The sequence below is a fragment of the Odocoileus virginianus genome, chromosome 14 (assembly GCF_023699985.2).
Source record: "Odocoileus virginianus isolate 20LAN1187 ecotype Illinois chromosome 14, Ovbor_1.2, whole genome shotgun sequence".
Classification (NCBI taxonomy): Eukaryota; Metazoa; Chordata; class Mammalia; order Artiodactyla; family Cervidae; genus Odocoileus; species Odocoileus virginianus.
The window spans coordinates 3,887,322-3,899,539 of NC_069687.1; the positions used below are offsets into that span (position 1 = coordinate 3,887,322).

At 46.5% G+C, this 12,218-nt stretch overlaps 1 protein-coding gene and 1 non-coding gene across 2 annotated transcripts in view; both read left to right on the forward strand.

Moving 5' to 3' along the window:
- Positions 1-12,218, forward strand: part of ADAMTS16 (ADAM metallopeptidase with thrombospondin type 1 motif 16) — a 176,828-nt gene that overhangs the window by 119,032 nt on the left and 45,578 nt on the right. The window contains exon 18 of the mRNA XM_070476448.1: positions 10,020-10,146. Coding sequence (XP_070332549.1) covers positions 10,020-10,146 — 127 coding nt within the window. The remainder of the gene's footprint in view (positions 1-10,019; positions 10,147-12,218) is intronic.
- Positions 5,743-5,813, forward strand: TRNAC-ACA (transfer RNA cysteine (anticodon ACA)). Its single transcript has one exon. It is a non-coding gene; the product is annotated as a tRNA-Cys (tRNA).

A 12,218-nucleotide genomic window follows, 5' to 3' on the forward strand; every position in this document is an offset into this window, starting at 1 on the left:
GTGGGCGATTTCCATCCCCTGTGTGGGGAGGGTTAAGCCCAATGTAAACGTCAGCTGGTTCCCACCAACCACAGCAGAATTTTGCTCAACTCATTCCTTCTGCGTCTTCTGCCCCAGGGAGATGTTCCCCTTCCCCAACCCGAATACTCCACTTTGACCCGTGACCTCATCACACAAATTTCTTACCACCAAAATGCACCCTTTCTCCCTTTCAAGTCCCTCTTCCCTGCCCCACCGTCTTCCCCTGAATGGGCTCAGATTTCTTCAGCCTTCCCATCAGTCTCCCATTCTTTCCTTTTTCTCTCTCTTACCTTGAAAATAACCTCCACTTCCTGCCCCACTGCCAACCAGGAGCCCCTGCTGCTCATCCTTACAGCCTTATGGTTTCCTATCTGAGATGTTTCTAGCCGTGACCACCACCCTGTCACGACATCAGAAGCCCTTCCTCAGCCCCCTCCTCCCAGCCTCCCCGAAGCCCTTAGCACAGTTCACCTGATTCGTTCCAACTTTCTGTGCTCTTGATTTCTGACATCCGTCTTGCCCATTTGCCTCCTTCCTTTATAAGCACGTTCTTGTCACTGGTCCTGTCCTTTGACTTCCTACGTGCAGGTGGTCCACAAGCCCAGCAGCTGTGTCTCCATCTCCTCCCTCTGGGGGGCTGGTTTGCACTCAGGTCTTTGCCCATCGTCACTTACTCATGAGGGTCTTGATCAAATTTTGACACAAATCTCTGTGCTCTTCTGTCTCACACTAGTGACACCGGCTCTCACATCAGAGCAACTTCTTACCGTCTCAGCAACAAGCGTTGTTTTCTCTTTGCTTCTGAGTTCAGTCTGTGTCCACGCTTTGTTTTCTCTAGGTACCCAAGAGTCTGCTCTTTCCTCCCCTCCTCCAACAGTCAACAGACTCATCTTCACATCTACTCTTTTGAGTTTTCTAGATATCTAATAATACCATCTGAAGTTTCTCCCCACAACAATGTTCATAGCCCTTATTTTATCTTATCTAATTGTGTGAGCCAGTATTTCCTTATGGCCTTAACTAAAATGATGATATGATCAGTGATAATGATCAAAGTCGTTCAGTCGTGTCCGACTCTTTGCAACCCCATGGACTGTACAATCCATGGAATTCTCCAGGCCAGAATACTGGAGTGGGTAGCCTTTCCCTTCTCCAGGGGATCTTCCTGGCCATTGAGCCCAGGTCTTCTGCATGTGATGTGTTTTTCTTATTCCCAACCTTAATGGTCCTAGCCTATAGCCTGGACTCCCCTGGTGGCTCAGACAGTGAAGCGTCTGCCTGCAATGCAGGAGACACAGGTTCAGCCCCTGGGTTGGGAAGGTCTTCTGGAGAAGGAAATGGCAACCCACTCCAGTACTCTTGCCTGGGAAATCCCATGGATGGAGGAGCCTGGTGGGCTACAGTCCACAGGTTCGCAAAGAGTCGGACACGGCTGAGCGACTTCACTTCAGCCTTAATGGGAATGTTTATAGTGTTTACCATAATGCTGGTTTCTAGGTTTAAGAAACATGTAAATACCTACATCTGTCTATCTAGATACATAGATATAGATATGCACACATGTATACTCATGCAAATATACAGATATATTGATTAATCAATTGTCAATTTTGTAAACATTTTTGTCAAAATTGAGGCAGAATTTATCACATGCTGAAATGTATTACATTTGTGATAAACTTTATGTTTACTCTTTAATCCATTAAAATGGTGAAATACATTAGCCAATTTTCCTAACACTAAACTATTAGGAATGATTTTCCTAACACTAAATCGTTCTTATATTCCTACTGGGAATTATTATCTGATGTCTTTTTTCCCCCAAGGTACTACTTGATTCTGTCCTGTTTTATTTTGTATTTTTTACATTAGTATTTCTAAGGGTTGCTGTTGTTCAGGTGCTAAATCGTGTCTGAATCATTGCAACCCCATGGACTGCAGCATGCCAGGCTCCTCTCTGTTTTTAACGATCTCCCAGAGTTTTCTCAAATTCATGTCTATTGTGTCAATGATGCCATCTAACCATTTCATCCTCTGCCACCCTCTTCTCCTCCTGCCCTCAATCTTCCCCAGAATCAGGGTCTTTTCCAATGAGTTAGCTCTTCAAATCACGTGGCCAAAGTACTGGAGCTTCAGCTTCAGCATTAGTCCTTCAAACGAATATCCAAGAGTTGATTTCCTTTAGGATTGACTGGTTTGATCTCCTTGCAGTCCAAAGGACTCTTAAGAGTCATCTCCAGCACCATGATTTGAAAGCATCCATTCTTCAGTGCTCAGCCTTCTTTTATGGTCCAACTTTCACATCTGTACATGACTGCTGGAAAAACCATAACTTTGACTATATAGAACTTTATCAGCAAAATAATGTCTTTACTTTTTAATATACTGTTATAAGGTTTGTAATAGCTTTACTTCCAAGGAGCAAGCATCTTTTGATTTCATGCTGCAGTGATTTTGGAGCCCAAGAAAATAAAATCTGTTACTGCTTCCACTTTTTCTCCTTCTATTTGCCATGAAGTGATGGAACTGGATGCTATGATCTTAGTTTTTTGAATGTTGAGTTTTAAGCCAGCTTTTTCACTCTCCTCTTTCATGATCATCAAGAGGCACTTTAGTTACTCTTCACTTTCTGCCAATAGAGTGGTATCACCGGCATATCTTAAGTTGATATTTTTCCCAGCAGTCTTGATTCCAGCTTGTGATTCATCCAGCCCTGCAGTTAGCATAATTGTGCTCTGCTATAAGTTAAATGAACAGGGTGAAAATGTATCAATATTGAGTTATTAATACAATTTTCCTTTGCATCCTAAAATATACTAAATTTTTTAAATGTTGGAAATCTTTCCTATTTTGTCTGCTCTGGAATGATTTAAATAGTACTTAACATCCACTACATTTGGTAGAATTTCTTTGAAGCACTTGAATCTGATACCTTTTCAGGCATTAGATCTTTGAATTTTTTTATAATATGTATGGTAATTAGACTAATTAGATTATTTATCTCTTTTGAGAGTAGCCTTGCTAATTAAAACCATTTTTTTCCCTTAGGATTTTAAATAATATTTTAATATATTTGAACAAAGTACTCTGATTTTTTTTTTCTTTTTGTTGCTCACTCAGTTGTGTCCAACTCTTTGTGACCCCATGGATTTAGCACACCAGGCTTCCTTGTCCTTCACTATCTCCCAGAGCTTGCTCAAACTCATGTCCATTGAGTCAATGCTGCCATCCAACCATCTCATACTCTGTCGTCCCCTTCTCCTCCTGCCCTCGATCTTTCCAATCATCAGGGTCTTTTCCAGTCGTTTATTCTACTTGTGGCTATTTCCTTACTCTAATTTCCTGTTTTGTATATTTGTGCTTATTGTTTGTTTTTACATTAAGTTAGTATGTCAGTGACAGTTGAGCCAGGAAAACAGAATCCATCCTAGGTATCCTAGGATCGTATTTACTATAAAGGGTCATATGGTTACAAAATAGTTGGAAAAGTTGTGGAAGTAAAAGTCAAAGAGAGATCCATTTAGGTCTCAGAGTTGCTCTGGCTATTAAAGAGGTGGGATGTGTTGAACATTCCAGAAATTCCTGGTGAGGATTAGAGGTAAGCCAGCACTAGAGTAGGTGATTCTCAGAAAAATGTCTGGAGACTACAGCAGACTTCACATCTGCCAGAGCCCATGTTTTAGATCCCTGCTGCCAGGGACATGATGCTGTGGCAATGACCACACCATGTACTCGAGCATCTCAGTGATGGGATCTATCCGACAGCCTCACATACAAGAGATGTAAAGGTTGCAGTGCCCGCGTGGAGCCCCTGTAATCCAGGGAAGAATGAGAAAGAGGGGGGGTGAGCTGAGTTGTAAGTTGTTATGCTTGAAGATAACCTCCTCTCCAAAATATCAGCTTCTGGATTAACCATTTTCTCTTTCCTGACATACTGACATCTGCTTCACATGTTTGTCTGTATCCAAATATATTGATGTCTGTTCATTTTCTAATATGTTGACTTCTGTTCCAATCTGTATCAGTGCCTTCTTTCTGCTTCCTTGAAAGTAAAAGTGAAAGTTGCTCAGTCATGTCCAACTCTTTGCGACCCTATGGACTATATAGTCCATGGAATTCTCCAGGCCGTATTACTGGAGTGGGTAGCTGTTCTCTTCTCCAGGGTATCTTCCCAACCCAGGGATGAACCCAGGTCTCCCGCATTGCAGGCGGATTCTTTACCAGCTGAGCCACCCGGGAAGCCCTTGAGCTGTCCTTTTTTCTAACACCATAATGAAGTATTAGGTTCACTTATTTCCATTCATACCTGTCTTTATCAATGTAAGTATTTAAGGCCGTGAAATACCCTCTGGATCAGCTACACACCATAAATTCTGTTTTATAGCATTTTTGTCATTGTCCTTTTCTTAAATGAATTTTGCTGTGAACCTGATGACCACTCTCCTGTTTTGATTTTGTCTCTAGGAATTACTAAAGATTTCCAAGCAACACTTTACATTTTCCCTTTCTTTTTTCCGAAGCATATACTTTCTTCCTTATCTGCTTGTGGTCTATCAGCACTCTCAACCAAAGGCTGCAGTGTTTCTTAGAAGGCGTGTGTGGACATGTGTGCAGGCATGTTAGTTGCCATGGGTTGTTATTGGCATCTAGTGGGCAGGACGCAGGGATGCTAAACATTTTACAACATGACAACCATGCTACACAGCAAATAATGTTTTCACCTAAAATGCCAGTAATGCCCCCACTAACAAAAGTCTCCAATGTCACTAGCTTAAAAAAGCAACCGGCCGAGTCCAAACTTAGAAATGCTTTGAGCAAATTCCCTTTAGATTGTATTTTTCCTATCATGTGGTTACTAAAATAATCCAGGAGTGACGAGATCTAGATTTCCCTCTAATCCAATCAATAGGTAAAAGCGTGGGGGACTTGACTGGCACCAAAGTTAGACAAACATCTCCACCAAGAAGGAAAAGTGAATATGTTAATACAGTACACTTCTGTTTCTGTTTCAAAGCAAAGCAATTTCCTGTTTGCTTGACCGAGAGCCTGTACCCTGCTCATCAGGATCATTTGGCCTGACTCTTTGTTAAGACTTGAGCATAAGAATGTCACATGTCACATGAATGTCACATATTCAGTCTCAAAACTGAAAACCAAACCAAAGCCATTATTCATAGAGTCACACAAAAAATGCCAGAAGACTTTGGTTAGAAAATTTAAAAATGGACTTTTAAGTGGTCATGTAACTAAAGAGAAAAGTTTAATTTTCCTTCTCTACTCACTAGAACTGACCTCCAACAGTTTTAAAAAAATGGTACCCTTGTTCAGTATGTCCTCCTATAAATTTTGTCATTACGATTATTTACCTTAATTTAAGAGAGTTCACAAGATTCTCTACAGAACAGCTTTAGAGTGATGTGTGTTTCTGTTTTTCTAACTCAAGTCTCTTATTCCCTGTTAGCGAGTGGAGAAGTAGGTTCATAAAATATTGATTCAGATTTCATCTCTGCATTGATACATGGGTGAATCATCCAAATTGTGGCCAGTTCTTCCCAAGTACTGTAGAATATACCTATAGATTCATGTTGAGATTTGATAGAAAGCAACAAAATTCTGTAAAGCAATTATCCTTCAATAAAAAAAATAAATTAAAAAAAAAGAATATACCTATATAGCTATATTTTGATGATTTCTTGTCGAGCATTGTTAACTAACTGGGTTTCCCTGGTGGCTCAGTGGTAAAGAATCTGCCTACAATGCAGGAGACCCAGGTTCGATCCCTGGGTTGGGAAGATCCCCTGGGGCAGGGCATGGCAACCTACTCCAGTATTCTTGCCTGGAGAATCCCGTGGACAGAGGAATGTGGCGGGCTGCAGTCCACGGGGTCACAGAGAGTCAGACAGGAGTGAGCGACTGAGCACACAGCACATTAACTCACTACAGTCGTCACTTTCATTGGTTCCAGGACACTCCACAGATACCAAATATATCAATAAAATAGAGTAGTGTTTGCAAATAAACAGTGCACATCCCCCCCCAAATACTTTAAAAATCATCTCTAGATTACTTATAATACCTAATATAATGTAAATGCTACGTGTGTGAACGTGAAAGTGTTAGTTGCTTAGCTGTGTCTGACCCTTTGTGACCCATGGACGGTAGCCCACTAGGCTACCGTTCTTTTTTAGAACTTTCTGGAATATTTCCCCCAGTTTTTTTCCATCTGTAATTAGTTGAGTCAGCAGATTTGGAACACCTGGACAAGGAGAGGTGACTGGGATGTCAGAAGTTACTGAATTTAATTAAATCAGTCAGTCGCTGAAAAACCACTTAACAAGCGTGGGAGTAAATTAATCCATGCAGGCTGCACTCTCTGTCCTCTGGAAATTTGATCTAAGTAGTAAAGAGTCCACCACCTGTAGTGCAGGAGGCCCCAGCTGGATTCCTGGGTTGGGAAGATCCCCTGGAGAAGGGATAGGCTGCCCACTCCAGTATTCTTGGGCTTCCCTGGTGGCTTAGCTGGTAAAGAATCCACCTGCAGTGCGGGAGACCTGGGTTCGATCTCTGGGTTGGGAAGATACCCTGGAAAAGGGCAGGCTACCCACTCCAGTATTCTTGCCTGGAGAATCCCCATGGACAGAGGAGCTTGATGGGCTACAGTCCATTCGGTTGCAAAGAGTCGGACACAACTGAGCAAGTAAGCAAACACACAGAACGTTTATATATCTCAGCCACACTTTGTCACTAGCTGCACGTAAAAAGAAATGCAAGAAGGCAAAGTGGTTGTCTGAAGAGGTCTTAAAAATAACAGAAACAGAAGAGATTAAGAAGAGATGGGAAGAATACACAGAAACACTATACAAAAAAGGTCTTAATGACCCAGATAACCATGATGGTATGGTCACTTACCTAGACCCAGACATCCTGGAGTGTGAAGTCAAGGGGGCCTTATGAAGCATTATTACAAATAAAGCTAATGGAGGTGATAGAATTCCAGCTGAGCTATTTCAGATCCTTAAAGATGATGCAGTTGAAGTACTGCACTCAAAATGCCAGCAAATTTGAAAAACTCAGCAGTAGCAACAGGACTGGAAAGATCAGCTTTCATTCCAATCCCAGAGCAGGGAAGTGCCAAAGAATGTTCAAACTGCCATAGAATTGTGCTCATTTCACATGTTAGTAAGGTTATGCTCAAAATCCTTCAAGCTAGACTTCAGCAGTATGTGAGCTGAGAACTTCCAGATGTACAAGCTGGATTTAGAAAAGGCAGAGGAACCAAACATCGAATTGCCAACATCCGTTGGCTCATAGAAAAAGCAAGGGGATTCCAGAAAAACATCTGCTTCATCAACTATGCTAAAGTCTTTGACTGTGTGGATCACAACAAACTGTGGAAAATTCTGAAAGAGATAAAAGTATCCGATCACCTTACCTGTCTCCTGAGAAACCTGTCTGCAGATCAAGAAGCAACATGGAACAAAGGACGTGGAACAAAGGACTAGTTCAAAATAGGGAAAGGAGTATGTCAAGGCTGTATATTGTCACCCCGCTTATTTAACTTACATGGAGAGTACATCATGCGAAATGGCAGACTGGATGAACCACAAGCTAGAATCGAGATTGCCGGGAAAAAAATCAATAACCTCAGATATGCAGATGGTACCACTTTAATGGCCAAAAGTGAAGAGGAACTAAAGAGCCTCTTGATAAGGGTGAAAAAAGGAGCGAAAAATCTGGCTTAAAACTTAACATTCAGAAAAGGAAGATCTTAGCATCTCTTCCTGTCAACTCATGGCAAATAGATGGAGAAAAAGTGGAAACAGTGACAGACTTTATTTTCTTCAGCTCCAAAATCACTGCGGATGGTGACTATAACCATGAAATTAAAAGATGCTTGCTCCTTGGAAGGAAAACTATGTCAAGCCTAGAGAGCGTGTTTAAAAGCAGAGACATCACTTTGCCAACAAAGGTCCATCTAGTCAAGGCTAAGGTTTCTCCAGTAGTCATGTACAGATGTGAGAGTTGGACCGTAAAGAAAGTTGAGCACTGAAGAATTGATGCTTTTGAACTGTGGTGCTGAGGAAGACTCTTGAGAGTCCCTTGACTGCAAGGAGATCCAACCAGTCCATCCTGAAGGAGATCAACCCTGAATATTCACTGGAAGGACTGATGCTGAAGCTGCAGCTGCAATGCTTTGGCCACCTGATGCGAGGAGGTGACTCACTGAAAAGACCCTGATGCTGGGAAAGACTGAGGGCAGGAGGAGAAGGGGGCAACAGAGGAGGAGATGCTGGCGTTCATGGCAACCCACTCCAGCGTTCTTAACTGGAGAATGTCAGGGACAGAGAAGCCTGGTGGGCTACAGCCCATGGGGTTGCAGAGAGTCACACAACTGAAGCAGTTGAAAGAGATCATCCTGGAAGCTTTCTGAATCCTATTATTTACAGGTTTCCATAGAGATTTTATTACACAGGCAGGATTATTAAATCATTGGCTGTTGGTAATTGAACTAAATCTCCAGCCCATCTCCTCTCCCCAGAGGTCCGGGGTTGGGCTGCAAACCCTCTAATCACGCCTCCGTCTTTCTGGGGACCAGCTCCATCCATGAGCTTGCAGGGCTCCCCCCACCCCCACCAACCAGTCTGCTCAGGTGCTCACAAAGAGACTCCAAAGGTTCTAGGAGCTGTTCCAAGAACCAGGGACAGAGACCAAGTATTCATCTTTTACTATATCAAACCTGTGTTAACAGGAGACATTAAAGTGGCAGCTTCTGATAGTTCCTAGAGCAGCAGTTCTGGGAGTGTGGTCCACAGGGCAGCAGCTCCTGGACATGTGAGCACATCTTAGAAACTTACATTCTCAGGACCCCCCCAGGCCTGCCGGATCCAAGGCTCTGGAAGTGGCCAGGAGTCTGCATTTAAGCTAACGAGAGGATTCAGGTGTACACTCGAGTCCGAGAACCCCTGAGCACGGGAAGGTGCTGGGTTGGAGGACGTGGTGTGGGCCTGCTAAAGAGGGATGACAGGACTTCCACCAGGTGTGTCAGGGACAGCGGTTGAGGACCAAGTTCCACGTACAGACACAGCTGTGGGTGGGCTCTGGGGTTCAGAGGACCAGGGGAGATGTCGACACAAGAGAGAGGCAGCGGGGCTGGAAAACAAGGCCATGAGGTCTCCAGTTTAACGAAAGAAGAGTGGGCTTTTAATCTGGGAGCAGTGTGAGCGTGTGTGTGTGTGTGTGTGTGTGTGTGTGTGTGTGTGTGAAGGAAATATAGGTGGATTCAGTTAAACAGTGGACTCAGAGCAAGGCATGGGAGGGGATTCAGGGGCTTACAAGACTGATCCCTTGACTACAGAGACCACAGACGCCTGCAGAAGAGCCTTCAGGAAGCCTGCTCTGAATGCATATCTGTGGGTTGTGTATCTGTCAGACGGCCGGCTCCGTGAGTCCAAGAGGCCAGCCTGGGGACGTCGGGGCTAAGATGGGATGGGGGGCAGAGTGTTGCACCAAACATAAGTTAGCACCAATAGCAAGGCACACGTTTAAAGATGTTAAAATGTAGGCAGGGGTGGGCTTCTTCTCTTGTGGTCCAGTGATTAGGAATCTGCCTTCCAATGTAGGGGACAGGGGTTCAATTCCTGGTCCGGATCTGACATGTCTCGGGGCAACTAAGCCCATACATGGCAACCTCTGAGCCCACACACTCTGGAGGCCACATGCCACAATGAAGACCCTGCATGCAGCCAAAAGTAAAAATAAATGTATATTTTTTAATGCAGGGGGAAGATAGAAGCCATTTTAGAACTAATGAAATCCACTAATAAAAAATCACCAGGACAGATCAGAGAAGTGGAATATCATAGCCAAATGTCATTCATGCAAAGCAGGCTAATAATACACAGGAGAAAGGTTTCCGGAGACGTGGTCATTAGCTTTTCTCCTGCTTTTACCAAGGGACGTGTCTGTGAGTCTTCACCGCGGCTCCCCCTCTCTCGCAGGGCAGACCACCACGAGAGCAGGCTGCTACAGAGACTTGCGCGTCCCGGTGAACGCCTCCTTCTGCAGCCCCGAGGCCCGGCCGGTCACGGGGGTCATGCCCTGCAAGCTGTCTGCCTGTCCCCCCAGGTAAGAGCTGCCGCGTCTCTCTGAACGGGTGTCAGGTTTGCAGGTATAAAGCCCAGTCCTCGGGGCTCCTGAGTCGGGGGACTAGAAGTGCCGACCGCAGCCATGCAATCCGTGACGGCAGAAGCGAGAGGAACAGGAGCTGCCTGAACAGGTGAGCCACAGAAAGTGCGCTCGGCTGGGGGCGGGCCTGGCCAGGCTGGGCCGCGGAGTGGATGGCGCTTGTTCCGGCTTTTTCAGCTCAGGCTGCGGGAGGGGCAGCGGGCCGTGGGCAGAGGAGCTCTTTCCCACTCAGCCTCCAGGCCATCCCCCGGTGTTTCCTTTCCTTACCGAGTGAAACGTGTTAGGAGAGCCTGCGGCGAGGCCTGTCCCGGCTGTCCGGGGAGAGTGGACCCTGCACGCGTGTGGCAGCGGGCCTCGGTCATCCCGGTCACCTGTCCCCGGGGCCACCGCCCCGACACGCTCCTCGAGAACGCTCCGGCCCCCTGACTCGGGCGCGGGCAGGAGCCCAGGGGGCAGCCGAGGTCCTGCCCTGCCTCCCCCAGCCGTCACCCCCCAGACTCATTCACGGTCTGTCTGCGTCCCCTGGCTTCATCGTCACCGAGGGGCCGCCAGAAGCATCCGAGTAACGTATTTACAGAGGCGAAGCTCCCCAGGCTCTTCAGAGCCGAGGCGCTCGCCACGCCACGTGTGGTCTCACGCATCTCGATGTTAAAGACCCGCAGTAGCTGGCTTTGCTGAACTTCGCCCCCAAAGCAGAAAGCGGGGTCTTTGGGGGCTTCCCAGGTGACACAGTGGTAAAGAATCCGCCTGCCAGGGCAGGAGACACAAGAGACACAGGTTCGAACCCTGGGTCAGGAAGATCCGCTGGAGGAGGAAATGAATACCCCCCTCCTTGCCTGGAGATTCCCATGCACAGAGGAGCCTGGAGGGCGGCAGCCCATGGGGTGGCAGAGAGTCGGACAAGACTTAGCCCAGGGACACATTATTGTATGTATCATATTTACTATATGTATTATACTATACTTTACTCACTACATTAGCGCCCTCACCTGTACTAGTCAGGGCCGTGCAGGTCAAGGACGTGTTGAGGGAATCCATGCAAAATCTCTCGCTCGGTCCAGGACAAGTGCTAAAGCACTCACGAAATCTTGGCTCTTTCCTTTTTTCCCAGAAATAAGAAACAAGTCCGCAGTAGTTATTCACTTAGTCTGTGAAGCAGAACGATCACTGACACACACAGAAGACCGAACCTATGTTACATGCATCCATCCCTGTGCGCTGTCTATTCCCAACTGAATTGGGAAAACAGATCTTAATTTTAAAGTTGTTCTGTTGTCCTCTGAAACGTCAGATACATTTCTTCCTTGCCCAGAATACTGCCAGTTTTTCCTTCCAGATTAAGTGAGCGGCACACCCAAGCTTTACATTTACCCCTGGGAGAGCCTGTGTCTTTCTCACTAGGCTGCCTCCTGCAAGGCGTCCACCCACGGCCCTCCCACCGTCTTTGATTGACGGCGGTGGGCTCGGGCGCGGGGGCGGGTGGGGGTGGGGGGGATAAAACATCTTAATCACAGGTCGTCGTCTTTTTAACTGACGTGAACCAAAAAACAGCCCTGCTGGTGGGAGCCCCTCGCCTCCCCGCACCGCCCCGCATCGGTCTCCATCCACACGTGCGCACCTCCGCGTCTTGGGCCCACAAGGGCCCCGGGTGCGAGCCCAGGTCGTAAATCTCCGCGGGCAGAGAGCCGGGAGTCCGGGAGCCTCCCAGCCTGGAGGAAGATGGTCTCAAATGTCTGCGAGGTGGGGGCCAGCGGGAGCACCCGGGCCCCGTGATGGAGCATCAGCGCTTCGCGCCGCTCCGCTGGGACCGAGCGAGGCCCCCCTGCCCCCCCCCCCACCCCCCACGCCGCCTCCGCGCGCCTGGAAGGAGGCTCCGCCGGCCACGCGCAGACGGCTGCGCGCGACGCTCCCCCCGGCTCATTTGAGCGAGGATCAGGCATTTTTATGGCTTGCTTTTGATACATGAACCATAAATCACACGGATATTTATTTCCTTTCGATTTCTCAGTTTA